This window comes from Hibiscus syriacus, unplaced genomic scaffold (assembly GCF_006381635.1).
Source record: "Hibiscus syriacus cultivar Baekdansim isolate YM2019G1 unplaced genomic scaffold, ASM638163v2 tig00110299_pilon, whole genome shotgun sequence".
Lineage (NCBI taxonomy): Eukaryota > Viridiplantae > Streptophyta > Magnoliopsida > Malvales > Malvaceae > Hibiscus > Hibiscus syriacus.
The window spans coordinates 2,458,954-2,479,595 of NW_024062668.1; the positions used below are offsets into that span (position 1 = coordinate 2,458,954).

At 34.1% G+C, this 20,642-nt stretch overlaps 1 protein-coding gene across 1 annotated transcript; it reads left to right on the forward strand.

Annotated features, from left to right (window-relative positions):
* Positions 1-18,183: 18,183 nt before the first annotated feature.
* On the forward strand, positions 18,184-20,241 carry LOC120116621. Its single transcript, XM_039137046.1, has 6 exons — positions 18,184-18,259; positions 18,413-18,639; positions 18,717-18,998; positions 19,071-19,237; positions 19,420-19,544; positions 19,745-20,241. Exons 1-6 carry the CDS (start codon positions 18,184-18,186, stop codon positions 20,239-20,241), a joined length of 1,374 nt encoding a protein of 457 aa, XP_038992977.1.
* The last annotated feature ends 401 nt before the right edge of the window (positions 20,242-20,642 follow it).

A 20,642-nucleotide genomic window follows, 5' to 3' on the forward strand; every position in this document is an offset into this window, starting at 1 on the left:
TGCGATTCCCTTGTTTTAAATTCATAAACTTTGGCTTCATATATCTGATAAACTTATCACCGAAATACTTATTATCAAACTTTTCTAAACTAATATCCACATCACTGAATCTTCTATCATTCTTATGATAACATCTGTTCACTATACTTCAACTCATCTGTATAATGACTAAACTACTTTATCTAACTTCTCCACTTCATAACAGTGGAGACCTTTTAACTTTATTCTAACATGTTTTCAACTTCTGCAAACAACCTTTGATTTTTCAAGAGCACTTCCTGAGGTGTGCTCTCTTCATCCTGTCTGGCTAGGGCAGGTGAATTTCTACCACTATCAGGTTTATCACCTCTCGATTTACTTCAACAATTCTCATAATCAGATTTCTACTATGTCCTATTAATTTTATTCTATTAGCAATACAACATGCTCCTTGCACTATCATATCCAAAATTTTCCACTTTGTGTTGGTATGTACACATTTTAAAACTCCTTTGACTTTGGTTTAAGACTAGAATCGGCTAAACCTTAGCTCTGATACCATTAAATGTAACACCTCTAACTCGTATCCGACCCAGATCCGATTCCAAGGTGTCACATTGACTTTTCAAACGTTTCACTTTACAAAATGGATAAAATTTAAATTCACAATTCAAGAAAATGATTACTTTTTATTAATTAAAATCAATTAGTTTTACAAAATATATCAGAGCATATTCAACTCAATTCTATGAGTACATGCCAACTATATTTAAAATAACAAAATACATATTAATCATTTATTTTTTTATATGAACTTCGTAATGGAGAGGTTGACCTGTCTTGCACCTCTTAGCTTCTCTTCTTACTTTCTGGAACCTACGTGTGAAACACTCACACGAAAATTTGATAACTTAGTGAGGCATAAATAAACTTACTATAACATATCATTACTAATTCCTACTATGCACACTTTATATAATCCTAATAAACTATATAACGCATTATGCATCAAAACATAAATACATCCATATACATATTATTTCATTATCCTTATTATTATTTTTATCATTATTAACATTATTATCAATCATATCTCTTAATTATAAGCTCTTGTACCTAACATTTTTAACCAAACAATGTACATATCATCATATAATTTCTATAACACATTTCATATCAAAAAGCATATACATCACTTGTAATATTTTTTATTGTTATCTCTTTGTTAGCCCATGTACGCATGTGAGAACTAAAGATATTTGAGTACATAGAGGTTGTGCACATATGCTGTCACCACAGCTCATATAATTCCCACTAGGGGCACTTAAAATTTGTCCCAAATAACCACTGTCTCCCGAAAGACCACTCCTTAAAAACCATATACATGTTCCAATGGACCAAATAAGTGTACCGAAGTATCGCATATAGGTTCCAAAGGATTACATATATGTCCCGAAGGACCACGTAGAACCCTCGACTCTTGGCATGCCAACTATACCTTTAGCTCTCATGACTCATAACATGGACATTATCTTTTATCATTTCACATGTTCACATATTCATATCACATAGGCTCATAGATTCTTATCACATAGCTCATATAACAGTTTCATATGATCTCATAGCTTAGTTGAAATATAGTATCATGTAGCATATATGATCACATATCACATGTTCATTCAATTCCTTATGTCTCTATTGTCATATATATTATATATATACTTATATCATATAACATAGATTCAACACATTAACATGTATTCACACAATCATGTAACATATAACACATATACTCATATCAAACACATGCTCATATTCATGAATTCATGCATACTACTATAGGAAATAGACTCATCGCGAGTCTTATTTCCATTTATCATCATATACTAACTAATATGCACTCACATGGCCTCACTAGTTAATATCGATCTCTTACTTCTTCCTTGCTCGATCTTATCTCGTTGAGTCATCAAATACTCGCTTCCGATCAATATCTACACACTAAAACATTTGACATGCATATCAAAATTCTAAGTGTTATAATTTGATCCATAATAACTCGAGCTAAACGAAATGCTTAATATAATTTCTACTTTGAGTAGTATTGGTACCCCATGCATGGTATCGATACTTCCCTAGCTATGGTATTGATACCAAGCATGCGTATCGATACCATTCTTGCATTCGAAATCCTTGTTTCAAAAATGAGTACCAATACTGACCTTATGGTATCAGTACTCTTGGTATCGATACCCCATGAATGCCTTTGTCAAATTCAAGCTTATAGTATCGATATTGTTCAACCAATATCGATAACCCTATACCAATTATCACTCTTTTACTCTTGAAGTATCGGTACTTGATGAAGCAGTATCGATACTCATAGCCCAGAATTCACTTCTTTAACCCAAAAATCTTACAAAACTCACTTAATTCTTCTACCATTACCTCATTTTACTCCTTTAGTCTTAACTACACTTGTTCTAATCAACTTTGGTCACTTGAATTCATCCAAATATCTAATATCCCATATACACTCTTGAATTCAATAATCAAGCCAATAATTCAACATGTTCCAAATTCACTTCTATTGCTTCTAACTTCTTAATTAGACCCCTGACAAGTCAAATTTCACTTCAAAACTTATTTATCAACTCTTTCTCAATATTTTAATTAGAAACCTCTTATCTTTAATCCTTTCTAACTTTTTCATCTTTTAGTTTCTTCATCCCTTTAAGTTTCTATAGTCTTTCCTTATGCTCTATCAATCAAAACCAATCCTTAATTGAAAGAAAATTAGCTGAAAAATCAAACTCACCTTAGCTATGGTAACTCACAGCTTGAGAGGAAGAAGAAGAGTTCTCTAGAGAAATCTTTCCTTTTTACTACCCATTTCCATATGTTTTATATCTATAAAAGAAAGATAAAAATCTTTTTTGTGAAAATACCAATTTACCCTTTACTTCATTTAATATTTACTAACAATCATTCAAAAAATATTCCCAAATAAGTCCCTAAACTTTTTTAATTTTTTAAAATGCGACCTCAAAGTTTCAAAACTTCCATTTTAGTCACTAACCCTGATTTTGGGATGTTATAAATCTTCCTTCCTTTTAAGAAAATTCGTCCTTGAATTTTCACTTCACACATCGATAAGAACATATCTTCTAATGTTCTTATGTTACTTTCTTCACTTAGTCTTTCCTGTTTACCACTAATAGACTTACTTTTTTCCCCATTCAATTCTTCGTATACACCCGACATTTATAAATCCATTTAATATCGCTCTTTATATAAACAGTAACTCTAATCCTTACTGCTCAATATCATGAATCAATTGATTTATTTCATTATTCTCTATTTGCGTTGTAATATAAATCAAACCTTTACTCATTCCTTATCACTTATATTTATCTCTTATTCCCATTTTTACCATATCTTCCTAACTTTGCTCATTAACACCACCTGTACAAAGCCTTATTCTTGAAAAATCCTTATTGAATTACCATACACGTATCTTTTCTTATCATCTTAAACTTTTCTGTCAATCTTTAACTTCCTTCAAACATATGAATCCTTATCTCCTTCACTACATCATATTTACATGATCAAAATACATAACCATTTCCAATTTCACGCCATACTTTGTTAGTTTAACCTGACATCATCTTCTAATCCTTTAACTCTAATACATTCATCATCACATAACTTTATTAGTCAGCACCAATTCTTCCAATCATGTATATTCTTTCTACTAATCAAACTCGCATTCTTCCTTATTCGCAACTTCCTTTGTCTCATAACTGATCACTAATGTACTCATTCTTAAACTCTTCTAAAACAATATCTACATCACTTGATTCATTTTAGATACTTATTCTACTTCAATTTACAAAATTTCTAGCAAAACTTTCAATCTCATCCACCAATTTTATTTCCAAACTTAACTTCATCTCCATTCTTAACTCCTTATTTAATCTTTCGATACCATACCATATTACTTAAGTCTATCTAGTTTTCATCGGATTTGATCTTTTGACATAGAATATAACCAATTCAAACCAAGTATGTAGTTGAACACCATACCCTATGAAATACTGATTCTCCTAATTATTCAGAGCTCTCTCTCTAAAACTTTAACACAATTAACCATTTCTTGAAAAATAAGCAATTTCAACACCAATAACACTCTTTTAATCTAGGCACAAGCCCTTCATGAACCACTTGCATACCTTATTTTCATTTAAATTAACTTAGCAATAATTCAATCAACTTATCAAACAACACTATTATCCATACACATTACGATTCCCTTGTTTCAAATTCATAAACTTTTGCTTCATATATATGATAAACTTATCACCGAAATACTTATTATCGAACTTTTCTAAACTAATAACCACATCACTGAATCTTCTATCATTCTTATGATAATATTAGTTCACTATACTTCAACTCATCTGCATAATGACTAAACTACTTTGTCTAACTTATCCACTTCATAACTGTGGAGACCCTTTAACTTTATTCTAACATGTTTTCAACTTCTGCAAACAACCTTTGATTTTTCCAATGCACTTCCCGAGGTGTCCGCTCTTCATCTTGTCTGGCCACGGAAGGTGAATTGCTACCTCCATCAGGTTTATCACCTCTTGATTCATTTCAACAATTCTCATAATCACATTTCTATTATATCCTACTAATCTTATTCTATTCGCATGACAACATACTCCTTACACTATCAGATTAGAAATTTTTCACTTTGTGTTGGCATGTACACATTGTAAAACTCCTTTGGCTATGGTTTAAGCCTAGAATCGGCTTAACCTTAACTCTGATACCATTAAATATAACACCCTCAACCCGTATCCGACCCGGATCTAAGTCCAATGTGTGACATTAACTTTTCAAACGTTTTTCTTTATACGATGGCTAAAATTTAAATTCACAATTCAAGAAAATGATTACTTTTCATTAATTAAAATCAATTGGTTTTACAAAACATATCAGATCATATTCAACTCAATTCTATTAGTACATGCCAACTATATTTAAAATAACAAAATACATGTTAATCATTTCTTTTCTGATCTGAACTTTGTAAATGAGAAGATGGTCTGTCTTGCTCCTCTTAGCTTCTCTTTTTGTTTTCCAGAACCTACGTGTAAAACATTCACGCTAAGTCGATAACTTAGTGAGGCATAAATAAACTTACTATAACATATCATTACTAATTCCTACTATGCACACTTCATGTAATCCTAATAAACTATATAACGCATTATGAATCAAAACATAAATACATCCATATACATATTATTTCATTATCCTTATTATTATTTTTATCATTTTTAACATTATTATCAATCATATCTCTTAATTATAAGCTCTTGTACCTAACATTATTAACCAAACATTGTACATATCATCATATAATTTCTGTAACACATTTCATATCACAAAAGAATATATGTCACATGTAATATGTTTATTGTTATCTCTTTGTTAGCCCATGTACACATGTGAGAACTAAAGATATTTGAGTACATAGAAGTTATGCACATATGTTGTCACCACAGCTCGTATAATTTCCGCTAGGGGCACTTAGAATTTGTCCCGAATGACAACTATGTCCAGAAGGAGAATTCCTATACATATTCCAATGGACCAAATAAGTGTACCGAAGTACTGCATATATGTTCCAAAGGATTACATATATGTCCCGAAGGACCACGTATAACCATCGACTCTCGGCATGCCAACTATACCTCTACCTCTTATGACACATAACATGGGCATTATCTTTTATCATTTCACATATTCACATATTCACATATTCACATCACATAGGCTCATAACTTCTTATCACATAGTTCATATAACATTTTCATAAGATCTCTTAGCTTATTTTACTTTCTTATGAAATCATTTATATAATGTAGTTTATACTTTGTTCTCTTATGTTCACATATATCATGTAGTATATATGATTACATATCATATGTTCATTAAATTCCTTATGCCTCTATTGTCATATGTATATTATATCACATAGATTCAACACATTAACATGTATTCACACAATCATGTAACATATATAATCACATATAACACATATACGCATATCAAACACATGCTCATGTTCATGAATTCATGCATACTACTATAGGAAATAGACTCATCTCAAGTCTTATTTCCATTCATCATCATATACTAACTAATATGCACTCACCTGGCCTCACTAGTCAATACCGATCTCTTACTTCTTCCTAGCTCGATCTTATCTCGTTGATTCATCAAATACTCACTTTCGATCAATATCTACACACTCAAACATTTGATATGCATATCAGAATTCTAAGTGTTATAATTTGATCCTTAATAACTCGAGCTAAACGAACTGCTTAATATAATTTCCACTTTGAGTAGTATCGGTACCCCATGCATGGTATCGATACTTCCCTAGCTATGGTATCGATACCAAACCTGGGTATCGATACCCTTCTTGCATTCGAAATCCTTGTTTCAAAAATGGGTACCGATACAGACCTTATGGTATTGGTACACTTGGTATCGATACTACCCTCCAAGTATCGATACCCCATGAATGCCTTTGTCAAATTCAAGCTTATATTGTTCAACTAGTATCGATACCCCTATACCAATTATCACTCTTTTACTCTTGAAGTATCGGTACTTGATGAAGCAGTATCGATACTCATAGCCCAGAATTCACTTCTTTAACCCGAAAATCTTATCAAACTCATTTAATTCTTCTACCATATTCTCCTTTTAGTCTTTTAGTCTTAACTACACTTATTGTAATCAACTTTGATCACTTTAATTCATCCTAATATCCAATATCCCATATACACTCTTGAATTCAATAATCAAGTCAATTATTCAACATGTTCCAAATTCACTTCTATTGCTTCTAGCTTCTTAATTAGACCCCTGACAAGTCAAATTTCACTTCAAAACTTATTCACCAACTCTTTCTCAATATTTTAATTAGAAACTTCTTATCTTTAATCCTTCTTAACGTTTTCATGTTTTAGTTTCTTCATCCATTTAAGTTTCCATAGTCTTTCCTTATGCTCTATCAATCAAAATCAATCTTTAATTTAAATAAAACCAATTGAAAAATAAAACTCACCTTAGCTATGGTAACTCATGGCTGGAGAAGAAGAAAAAGAGCTCTCTAGAGAAATCTTTCCTTTTTCCTACCCATTTTCATGTGTTTTATATCCCATAAAAGAAAGATAAAAATCTTTCTTATCAAAAGACCAATTTACCCTTTACTTCATTTAATATTTACTAACAATCCTTCATAAAATATTCCCAAATAAGTCCCTAAACTTTTTAATTTTTTAAAATCTAACCTTAAAGTTTCAAAACTTCTGTTTTAGTCACTAGCCCTGATTTTGGGATGTGACACCATTACTTCCTCGATAATCTTGTTAGACCTGTTGTAGTCTTGTATAACATATTAAATAGAGAACAAATAAGGTTGTAGGTCGATTTGGTCAATGATTTTTTAGAGCAATATAAATATGTCAAGGACTTGCCTCCAAAACACCAAGATCTCCAGAAAATGAAGATGAAAACCACTGAAAGCTTTAAAGAATATGCACTGATATGGAGATGAATGACATCTCAAGTCCAACCTTCTATGCGGAAGAAATAAATATAATATATGTTTCATAACAGCCTTCCAAATTTTTTCTTTGAGTTAATGCTTGCAAATTTAACAAATGGCTTCAACGATCTTGTGACAAGTGTGGAGCTAATAGAAGATGCAATTAAAAAATGAAGATTGGAAGTTACCTCCATAAGTCCAATTGACGAAAAATCAAAAATATGATGAGGTGAATGAATTTTATTTCCAGAATCCTCACAGTTGTAAAAGAAATGATTCAACTAATGTCTTCAAAGCGCCCATCTCATATTTGTTCCCTTATTTGATTAAAAGCCAATACCTTACTCTGAAACCAAAGAAAGTGGCACCAAACCCTTCTCCTCACAACTATGATCAAAATAGTTTATGTAATTTCCACATAGGGGCATCTGGAAATTCTATAGGGAATTATGGGCCATTGATGAAAGAGATAGAGATGTTTGATAGTAATGGAGCATTAACTCAAGAACTGGTAAAGCAATGTATGGCTAACCCAAATGGGCACTAAAGCGTAAGATGTAGCATTCGGTCAAATCAAGTGCGTCAGGGGAATTCTAGGATCAATCTACGATGTTATTACTCATCTTTTGTGGAGCTTAGTTGCAATTTCATGAAAACAATATGTTTTGTTTGATTTTTTTATTTCTTTATTTATTTTTTGGATTTTTTAAAGCTCTTTAATGGAGTAAACATTACTCTTTTTCAGACTATGATCAATGCAATAAATTTCTTTTTGAAGTTTAATGAATAAAATAGCCTTTGACATGTGATAAGATTAAATCCTTGTAAAATAATAACCTTGATTATCCTTCAAAGGTTACACCCAAATGACACACCATTTTTTCTTGCAAGTTTGAAAATAACTTCTTCCTCATGCAACAAAGTGATCAAAAAGCTTAACATTCAGTTATGTATAGGAGTGAATAAAGTGGGACATTACAAAATTGATTAAACCACACTTCTGTTGAGGATGTTCAGTGATGATCATAATCTTCACAAATGGAATGGTGGAGAAGATGAATATAGTTTAGGTCAGTTGCTTGAGAATTAAACTCTAAAGATGAAATTTTCTAACCTTTAACGACACCCGGACTATGATAATTTCTTCTTGATGAGCTTAAGAAATCTTGAAGATAAGTACTCAAAAATTTAGTGAGATGTTGTTAGATGAGAGTAATAAAGTGGTATCACTCCACTAAAAGCATTAAGCTAATAACTTGAAAATAATTTCAAGCAGCTATTGAGGTAAATTTGAGATTCATTAAGTGGTTATATTCAAATTGTGACATTAATTGTGATGCGATGAATTCCCTGGGGGAGAAGCGAGACAAAAAGAATAAAACAAAAGTAAAAACATTAGAGTGAATTCAATAAAGGCAACAATTCCTAATGTTGAGGTAAAAAAATTGTGATGATGAGCTTATGTAGTTCAATAAAGGTGGAAATGCCTAAGGTCTAGATTAAGAATGAGTTCTGGCAGAGGATGGATTCAGGGAGTTAAGAAACACCTGTTATAGTCGACTTCACACAAGCACCCAAAAATTTTGTTTTTAGACTGATATTTCTGCACTACCTCTGCTAAAGGAGTCTATGAAGCTTGATCAAATGGAAGATTTCAAATAACCAAAATAGAAGTGTTCTAAAATGTCTAACAATTGAATATGCTAGTTGTTTTATTTTATTCGCAACTGATTGGAATGCTTAGCCGAGATAGAGGGACATGTCATGATGTTTGCAAAGATTGAGAAAAGAACGAGGTATTGATGATTGAAACCATAGAAAACAATAAACCAACCAAAAATCGACCTCTTGATCTTGAAACTTGTCAAAGGGCTATAATTTTTTAAAATAAAAATTCTTAATTTACTTGATATTCATTAAACTGATGATTTGTTTTAATTGTGAACCTGAAGTAAGGGTCACCATTTTATTTTATAAAATTCGTTCATTTTTTTTTTTAATTTTAAAAAATAATAGAAAAGGGGGAAACTTTTCAAACAAGACAATCCCTTGATAAATGAAAGTGGTCCTTGTCTGACACTATCCTCATGAGCCAAGAAGGCCTCAAATCCATGGTCAAATAACCGTTGGGTTTTATGGCTGACACTATCCTTGACTGATTTGTTTTACCACTGGTCATTACTAACTTGGTACCGTCATCTGTCCTAAGCTTAAGTTGTCTAGCCTTGCATTTCAAACTTGTATCGTGTTCCGACAACCAATCCATGCCTATGATCATGTCGAACTCTCAGAAAGATATCTCCATTAAATCTGCTGAGAATGACTAACCTTGGATTTTTATCGACATCATTTGTGTATTTTCTACAAGAACATTTATACCTAAAGGGCTCGATACTCAAACTTCTACCTCTAAGTCCTCTACTAGGATTCTTATCTCTTGAACTAAATCGGAGAAAATGTAGGAGTTGGTGGGTCCAAGGTCTATAAATACAATAACTGGAATGGATAATACTATGAAAGTACATGATATCATGTCTGTTGTATCGTACTCCTCGCAGGCTCTCACCGCATATTGTCTAGAGGCTACCCTCAGCTCTACACCAGCCACTGATCTAGTTATCCCTCTGCTCTACTATCCATATGTAATAATACCACCCCTCGTTGGCAATTTTCTCTCTAAATTGACAACATTAACCTTTAAGTCGTTGTTGAAGTCCCTCCATGAGTCCTCGGCCAATCTCAGACGAAATGGTCCAATGAGTTGTAGTTGTAGCAATCCATTGATCCTTCATGGTACGTCCTTGGGTGCCTCCTCCCGTATTGAGCACAGATAGGGTGAGTGAAACCAGTGGTCGACTCACTGTAACTAGCTTCAGAACCAGTGATAAGGGTCTCTTCTGGGACCTAGATCCACCTCCGTGATTGGAACTCTAACCTACCCTCTTAGGTTGAACGTATAGGGACCTACAAGAACCCTGACTTCTTTGGTCTTCTTGGTCGAAATCTACGGTGATCTGGCCGACTCGGTGGCTCTTTTAGACTGACCTACAATCTTATCGATCTGTCTGGCCCTCCAACTCAAAAATCTCTTGATTGCCTTCACCTAGTGAGTCAACTGAGAAAAGACTTTCGTTAGGTCAGAGCCTAAATGCGAAAAAATATTGAGGTGTAGGCCCTTTCTAAATCTGCGACAGTAGTGCTTCTCCTCGGGACTAGCTCAACCACATACCTACTCAACCGGAGGATCTCTCGCTTATACTCCATCACTGAGCAATCCCCCTAGGTCAAATGTAAGAATTGCTCCCTCAAATCATCGACGTGAGCCTTCCCGATGTATTTCTGGAGGAACTCTACTAGAAATTGCTCCCATATCGGCCTCTCTAGCACCAGTGCCAGCTCTATGGTCTTCCACTAGTCAATAGTGACGCACTCAAGCTTACCCTCAGGGGTAAGGTGTAAATGTCTGAGGGTGTGGAGGGTTTCTCTGGGCCACTAGTTCACGGTGATGGGATCGTCATTCTCCAAGTAGAAGAACTCGGTGGTCTTGTATCTACAAAGCCTCTCTATTGGGGACTCCTGGTGTACTGTGGTGGCTGAAGGCGCTGGTGGGGGAGGTGTTGCTGTTGTGGCACTAGGTAAGGATTTAGAAATCTTCTTAATTACGTAGGTGAGGTCCCTGAAGAAAGTCGATGCCTCGACCCCCGAATCTACTAGATTATTTTGTTGGTTGATGTTCAGAATTCATCTCCGGAATCGGCCACTAGTGAGGAAAGACTCTCAACTTTACCTTCTTGATTGAATGTTGGGTCGTCTTTGATAAGTACTCTCTGAAATTAGAAGGAAAAAGGGAGGTTATTATCGTCATTCTAGTCTTAAAGTACTCTTGACACTCTAGAGGCATGTACCATTATTGAGACTGACTGACTCTAACCTGCGAGTCCTAGAACTGACTAAACCTGACACTCTAATACCACTAAATATAACACCCTAATCCAATCCGACCCGAAAGTCACTAGATCATGATGTCAGACGGGACTACCAAAGTAGCTAACCCAAAATTTTTTTTTTTAAAACAACTATAAATTTCATATAAAGAAAATCATTCATGAATAAAATAAAACGTGATAATTAGAGTTTATAACTATGGGGGAGCTCCTTAAATAATACAACATTGAGTTTGAATAAAAAAGTTACGACTGAATACATAAGGGTCCATCAACAGTACATGCCCTCTATGAATGACTCAAGACATACTCTGAAATACTATAGTTGGTCTAAATCTTATTGTACTGGAATATCTGATGACGATAACTCCCCATGAACTACGTCCTATGAACCTGCGCATGGAAACGCATTCCGAACGCGGAGCTTACGAGCTCAATACCTCAGTAAAAATTGTACTAAACTACATGCATTCACGAAATGTGTTAGTAAATGGCATAGGTAAGAAAAAGAGAAACATTGGTCTACTAAACTATGGTTGGAATGATAGTGCGGTTGAGGGTTATGCATCTCGAAGCTCACGCAACCCTCTAGTCTTCCTAAATACCCTCGGGTACTCTAGGTGAGATTCATAATTGCATTGGAAACATATACTCGTCCAACTTACTCCATCGAGTCTTGGGGAATCTACGCCAAGCTGGTGGTTAAGTGCCTTGGCACTGACTTGGATATCCAACTGACTGACGCATTCTGCTAAAGTAACTCGGTTGTCCTGGCTGTGTCCCGAGCATCAAGCAAGACTAGTTTTATGTCATCCTAACTATTACTATTTCTAATTGTTCTGAGTTATTTACTGTTCTTTCTTATAGTTTTATTTGTTGGTATTCTGATATTGTTAGGCCCCTCAAGTCTGATCCCTGAATTATTAGAATATTTATCCAAGTTTGTATGCTAGTATTGATACTGACCCTTCAGTATCGATATTGAACCTTGGTTATCGATACCCACCTCTTGGTATTAACACCTACTGACTATTTTAAACTGATTTGGGGAGGGCAGTATCGATACTCTAGTGATGGGGCATCAATATTGGCTTGAGTATTGATACTAATTTTAGGTTCGATGTTTGAAAAATACCTCAGTATTGATACCTCTATGGGGAGTATTGGTACTAGTATCGATACTATCCGAGTATCGATACCAAATTTGGCATCGATGTTTTGATTTAGACCCCAGTATCGATACCACCCCATGAGTATCGAGACCAACCCTGAAGTATCGATACCCCTTGAATGAATATCGATACTCCCTGTTGATTTTACACTTTAATTGAAGAATAGTATTGGTACTATTCTTCCAATATTGATACCCACGTCCAAATTACCCTGTTTTGGGCACAAAAAATGCTAACTATCCCTCCTAAACATCCTACTAAGGGCCCCAACTATTATTAAAGTCTTATTTAGAAATATAGGGATCATAAATAGTCCTCAAACATGCTAAAACATTGTTTTATGATTTCTACTATGAATATCCTTTTATACTCATACAACCTACCAAATCACATTTACTGACTTACATATGGTTGAGTTGAGTTAGAATTGAGTTACCTTTTATTTTTAAGCTGTTGGAAAACACCCAAGCTCAGTCAAGTGCTAGATTTTCTTTTCTCTTAGCTTTGGAATTCTCTCCAACTTCTATCACTAAGAAAAAAATAAAGAAATGATTACTAACGTTGTTGGGAAGCTTATAGGAGAATTTAAAATGTTTTAGAGGTAAAAATCTCCAAAAAATGATCCAGAACCACTTGGTTTCTAAAACCCCCCACTAAACCCATATTTTGGGAACCTTGGTGGAAATAAGAGATTGGTGGCTTAATTTGAAGCTATGAAGATGGATATTATGAAATTTACCTTTGAAAATCTTAACTAGGGTTGTAAGGTCACCAAGTTAACACATTTGTTTAGTTATTGGAGAAAAAGAATGAAGTGATAAAGAAGATGAAAAGGAGACAAAGTTTGTGAAGAAAATGTGATATCACCAATCTTAATTGGTTTTCAGCTTTTGTTTTGAAAGATGGTATAATTACTCTTTTGGTCACTTAAGTTTCATGCTTATTTTATCAATGTCCTTTTTCTCACATGTTGGGCCAAACCAAGCCCAAAGCCAACTTGGTCCAAGATTTTCTACATGCTAATGGATTTATTTAAGCCCACTCGAATTTACCCAAAACGACTAACCCAGAATTCGGGGCGTTACACCTTCCAAATCCCTCCTCCACGTATGCATCCAACAAGCACCATCCCAAACCCCACCAAATGGCTCTTCAACAACCACATGGACAAGAAGACAAACAAAACGATTAGAAAATAGGATTTATTTTTAATGTGGAATTTCTTTGTAAATGGTTTTGCAGGATAAAACCTTGTAACGGGAGGCTCTCCCCTTCATTCAGATGAAAAGAAATACTATAACAGAGAAAAAAATTTGGGGGGGGGGGAATATAAGCAATATACAGATTTTGGAGATGTTTCGAACTTCATTTTTCATTTTTTTTCTTTTTTCAGTTTTACAGACCAAAATATGGTATTTTTGATAAAATAAAATATTTTATTAAAATTACTCGATTTTAGGTGTTTCAATTGCACCTTAAAAATGATCGGTGGTGACTCCCATCTTTTCTTAAAAATCTTTTCAAAAATCTTCATCGTCATAACTAGTCAATTTTTCCTCCCGAAGTGCCGGTTGCGACAGTTAATGATTTGCAACTTTGTTTAACTCCGGGTGGAGTCTGGCAATTTTGTGAAGAATGCAAGTATTTTTACAGTCCCTTTGGGGGTATTCTTTGTTTTATTGCAGATAGCTTGTTAGGAGAGATGGCTAAACAGTCGGCTGTTGTTCTTTCTCTCCAAACAATCTGGAAAATGTATGTATGTATATTGTACATCAATCTTGTTCTCATTACAACTTCCTTAAGCTTATATCAATCTTGTACAAGTTGCATGTAAAATGTTGTGGATGTATGTATATCGTACATCTCTTGCAGGGATCGTTTTTCTTTCTATCACAGTCATCAAAAGAAATAGTTGGTTAGTGGAGATTTTAGCATGTAAAGTTTTAGAGGCTTTATCACTTCAATCAAATATGAGAATCCTCAACACCTTTATGGTTGTTTTCTTATCAAGTTATGGGTCTCCTTGTTGCTGGAATAAAATATCGTTGAGAGATTGAAGAAGCTAATGGAGGAAATCAAGAAAAGTGATGAGGTTTACTTTGATTGGAGCTGGAGCAGTTGAAGGTGGCATTGAATTGATGCAACCAATATCTTGAAGCATGCTCTTGCAAGCGGTGAATTGCAGCCTTGTAACCTCAATATAGGTTATATACATGATTATATAAACCATCACAAATGAAGGGCCTAGCTTTGTGGCATTTGAGTGCTTAGCTCCCTTCCACGTTGTAGGCTTTATTCCCCCTTCCTCATTTATTTGTAACAAGTTTTTCCTTAGCAAGTTCCCAAATGTGTAATAATATCATTTTGGTTACCACGCCGCCTCTAACAACTTGTTTGAATGTATTTAAATAGTTAGTGACTTGATTGACAATTTTACAAAAATAGTGACCAAAATGAAAAGGGGCAATAGATAGGTGGTCAATGATATAATTTGCCCAATTTTTAAAAACTAACTATACTACCACATTGGACATTTTTAACATAATGTCTTGTTTTTAATAATGTTTTAATTAATTAAATCATAACTTTAAGGGTAAACTACACCAATGGTCACTTATGTTTGGGTAAGTTTTCGTTTTCACCACTAATGTTTAAAAAGTTACAAATTGGTTATTAACGTTATCGTTTGTCACAAAATGGTCACTGGTCGTTAATAGCCGTTAGGAGCCGTCACGAAAAACACACGTGGAATGTTACATGCTTACCTGGATGGTTTGATTGCACAGTGGAGAACCTCACTTCTCCCGTTGACCAGTGTTTTACCAAAAAATAATTAAACATAAAATGACCGGGAAAATAAAGGGGATCTATCCGATTCTATTTTGATTCCATTCTTCACTTCCTCCTTCACGAGTGAAGCAGTTTCAGAGAGTTGCAAAAGGTGTTTGAGAAAACCATAAACCGGAAACGTGAGGAAACAAAGAGAGGAAACATAGAAAGTGATTAAGAGAAAATAACGAGCAACACTTGGATATAACAGGGGTTTGAGGAAATTGTTAGGGTTCAAAGTGAAGATGGTTCTGACATGGAGGCTACGACAAAAAGGGGACAACGCCATGCTTTACAGTAAGCTGCATTTTTAGTTTGAGAGAAAATGGATTAACCTAGAATTTTGCCAGAAAATTGAATGGGTTTTTTTTTTGAAATAATGTCGATTATTTTGTTTTATATTACTCTTGATTCTTGATTTTTGACAACTGTACTGATTTTTTGTTGATATAAAATGTATGTGGTTTATGTTGAAATAATGTTGATTTTCTGTTAATAACTTTATTTGCAATGTTTTCTATTTTCTTTTGACAGAAAATGTATGTGGTTTATGTTAAAGTAATGTTGATTTTATGTTGACAACTTTACAACTACACTTGCAATATTTTCTGTTTATATGACCACTTTTCATGTTTATAAGATATGTTATGCAACTTTACAACTCTACTGGCAATGCTTTATGTTATATGTTATATGATTTCTGTCCAACATAAAGTATATGTACTTTATGCTATATGCTATTTTCTTACTATGATCACTTTATATCCACTTGAAATCATGTATCCACTTTTCATGCTGTTTTTTTTTTTTTGTTATATGCTTTATGCTGTAAAGGTTTTGACATGTGGGATATGTTGAATGTTGAAATTTCTGAAATATGTGGGATATACTGACTTTATGGTTTTGACATGTTTGTATATTGAATGTTTTATATTGTTGTAAACCAAGCAGTTTAATAATATTTTCTTATTGTTGTAATGTTGTGGTCCCTACATGTTTGAATAATATTGTGTTCTTGTGGACCACAAGGATTTGATAAATTATACTGACTTTATGACTGTTTATGTGTATATGTGTGATATGCTTGTAACTATAAATATTCTGAATATTGTACTGTTGCGGGCCCTACATGTTTGCATGTTGAATATTGTAATAATATTGGATCATTTGTTAATATGATAAAGTGTATATGTGTGTTATGGGTCCTACTATGTTGAATATCAATTCAAAAATCTTGTTACAGGTCGTGAAGATGAAAAAATTTCTGTTGTGTGTCACTACGGTGGATCATTTGTACATTCACCTAGAATGAAGTTTACTGGTAACAAGATTGCTTATTTTGACTTGTGTGATTGTGACACAATCTCTTTGCTTGACTTTTGTGAAATGATGGAGCAAATATTAGTCCCTACTCCTTTACAATTATTCTGGTTACTGCCAAATGCAAAATTAACTGAGTCTTCCATCATGCCTTTAGGAACTGATTCTGATGTAATGAAAATGGTACAGAGTTTACCTAGGAATAGATATATTCACATCTATGCACAAGTTAAGGGTATAACTGAAAGTGGTTGTTATGAAAGTGATGGTGTAGAAGTGGATAATGCTGAAAGTGGTGGTGTAGAAATGGATAATGCTGAAAGTGGTGGTGCATAAATGGATACTGCTGAAATGGGTAGTGTAGAAAGGGACAATGCTGAAATGGGTAGTGTTGAAAGGGACAATGCTGAAAGTGGTGGTGTATAAATGGATACTGCTGAAATGGGTAGTGTAGAAAGGGACAATGCTGAAAGTGGTGGTGTAGAAATGGATACTGCTGAAATGGGTAGTGTAGAAATGGACAATGCTGAAATGGGTAGTGTTGAAAGGGACAATGTTGAAAGTGTTGGTGTAGAAATAGATAATGCTGAAATGAGTAATGTTGAAAGGGACAATAAGAAAGACAAGTCTAGTAATGAAGGTGTTAGAGGGACAGAAGCTGATTTTGAAGAAGTTGTGGTAGAAGATGAAAACAATGGATCTAATGAATCAGATTCTGATTTTCAGGAAACTGATGGTGAAAATTCTTTTGATGATGAGGAGTGTTTACCTAGTATGGTAGAGGAGGATGTGATAAATATTTTAGGGGACATGGGTAGCATGAGTTTAACAATAGATCTGATGAAATGTTTGACTCTAGTCCTGTTAATTCAGGGGAATTAAACAGTGATAGAGATTCTGACTCAGATGCCCGTCCTACCTTCCCTGAGTTCAACAAAGAGATTGATATGTAGAACCCTAAATTTCAAAAGGGTATGTTGTTTTGTAGTAAAGAGACTTTAAAGGAGGCAATTAGGCAATATGGGAGGGTGAATAGAACTGTTGTCTTTTTAAGGTTAATGACAACAAGAGATTACAAGAAATTTGTAGGGAGGGTTCTCCATGGAAATTATGGGCTTCCCCATTGCATTCACATGATTCTGATTCGATCACTTGGCAGATTAAGACTTACGAGTCCGAACACACTTGTGATAAGTTGTTGAAAAATAAGAATGTCAGTTATAGGTTCATCGGGATGAAATATATTTAGAAATTCATGTCTGATATGAATTATTATTTGACTTCCCTCAAACAAGATGTGATGACTAACTATGGGACAGTTTGTTCTTTGACTAAATGTGGAAGAGCTAGAGAGCATGCCTTAGAAATTATTCAAGGTAAATTGAAAGAACAATATGGAAAGATCTACGAATATTTACTTGAATTAAGGAATACAAATGTTGGAACTACAACTGTTTGCAAACTAGATAATAGACTATTTCAAAGAATGTATGTTTGTCTTCAAGCTTGCAAATAGGGGTTCAAAGCAGGTTGTAGAAGGATTATCAGCCTTGATGGATGCTTCTTGAAGGGTTATTATGTTGGTTACTTACTAACAGCAGTTGGTACCGATGCTAATGGTGGAATCTATCCCATAGCATATGCTGTTGAGGAGAGTGAGAATCGGTATTCATGGTTATGGTTTCTGGAAATTCTTGGAAGAGACTTGGACATAGACAACTCATATGGATGGTGTTTTATGTCTGATAGAAAAAAGGTTATGTTCTTAACTTTTGCATTTATTATAAATTAGTAAGCCTATTATCATAATTATTTATTAAGTTATCCTTGTAGGGGCTATTCCCTAATGCTGAAGCCAGGAATTATGTAAGGCATATTTATGCCAACTTCAAAAAAGATCACAAAGGAAAAGCTCTTAAGGATGCACTGTGGAGAGCTGCTAGAGCAACTTATGGTAGAGAATTCCAAGATGCCATAACAGAATTGAAGACTTTGTCTAATGATGTATTTGAGTGGCTAAAGCATCTTAACCCTCAACAGTGGTCCAAAGCACACTTCTCCACCACTACTAAATCTAACATGCTTCTCAATAACCTTTGTGAATGTTCTAACAAGGTAATCTTATTATAATATTGTTTATATATATATTATTTTTCTATAACTCTTAACAAATTATATATTGTGCAGGTCATTTTGGAAGCTAGAGACAAGCCCATCCTTACTATGATGGAGCTAATTAGAACCAAAATTATGAGAAGAATTGTTTGCATATATGAAGCAGCTAAAAAGATTAATGGGCCATTATGTCCAAATATTCAGAAGAAGTTGAACATTATAATTGATCAAGCAACTAGGTAAATCTTTTCAAATTTAATATTTCGTTGAGATATGCTGACATATGCTAGCAAATATGTTAAGATATGTTGTTGAAATATGTTGAGATATGTTGAAGTATATTGAGACCATTTGAGATGTGCATACCATTATGAATGTTTAAATATTCTGTCGAAATATGTTGTTTTATTGATATATGCAGGTGTTGGGCTACACATGCTGGAGGGTTTAAATATCAGGTTGAATATGGTCCAGGAAACCAACATGCGGTGGACATGGGCTCCCACTCTTGTTCTTGTAGAAAATGGGACCTGACAGGCATCCCATGTATCCATGCAGTAGCAGTCATGCAACTGCACAATGATCGACCTGAACCTTATGTTCATACATGCTACCACAAATCCACATAGCTTGCAATATATTCTAATTTCATTTGTCCTGTCAAAGGTGAACTACTCAACTATTTACATATACCTAAATAATTTATGTCATGCTAATATTCTAAATTATTTGTTCTTTGTTAATAGGTGCTAAGCAATGGACTCATGTCACTGAAATGGAGCCTATTCTGCCTCTAGAATTGAGAAGACCGCCTGGAAGGCCAACCAAAAAAAGGAGAAAGGAAGCTGATGAAGGAAATAAGAATGGACCTAAATTAAGCAAGAAAGGTTCGATGGGAAACTGCTCTAAGTGTGGTAAACTTGGCCACAATAAGAGGACATGTAGAGGAGAAGTTGGCGGTAACAAGAGTCTAAACCAACATGAATCAGGATCCAGCCAACCACATGCACCTGACCAGCCATCCCAACACTCAACTCCAATGCAACGACAAGCTCGAACCATCCAACCTACAAGGCAGCAAGTATTAAGGCCAAAATTACCTAAAATGAGGCCACTTAATCCACCTACAACAGTCCGTTGGATGATGCCACCATCTACAACAAACCATGCAATGTCTGGCAGTCAAGAATCTTCTGTTTCTAACCCTCACAATCAAGATTTGCACACAACATCAAAAGAATGAAATGGGTAGTGTTGATGGAACTTTTTGTGTAGTTTACCTAGAAACTTGACTTACTTTGTCATATACCTGCTTCTGTTTGATTGGCTTTGATGCATAGACATTCTTTTTGTAAAGCTTACTTATGAACTATCCATATTTTGACATGAATTAAACTTTAGGCTTAATGTCATATTAAATTAGAGCAGGTTTGACAAATTATTGTTCTTACTTGTATTTTGACTTGTATCAGTTTACTGATAATGAAATACATCATATTTTGACATTTCTTTTTAATATTCATTTTTTAATTATTCTTGCAATTCAATGCAAAATGAAGAAAAATTAAATGCACAATGCAAAAAATCAAAGTTTATAGACATACAAAGGAAGAAAAACCATTGCAAAATAATAGAACCATAAAA

Excerpts from the sequence above, each read along its gene's own strand:
- LOC120116621 (XM_039137046.1), top strand. The coding sequence starts at position 18,184 with ATGACTAACTATGGGACAGTTTGTTCTTTGACTAAATGTGGAAGAGCT. Across the intron at positions 19,238-19,419 it reads ATAATTGATCAAGCAACTAG|GTGTTGGGCTACACATGCTG; the intron begins GTAAATCTTTTC and ends TGATATATGCAG. Across the intron at positions 19,545-19,744 it reads GGACCTGACAGGCATCCCAT|GTGCTAAGCAATGGACTCAT; the intron begins GTATCCATGCAG and ends CTTTGTTAATAG.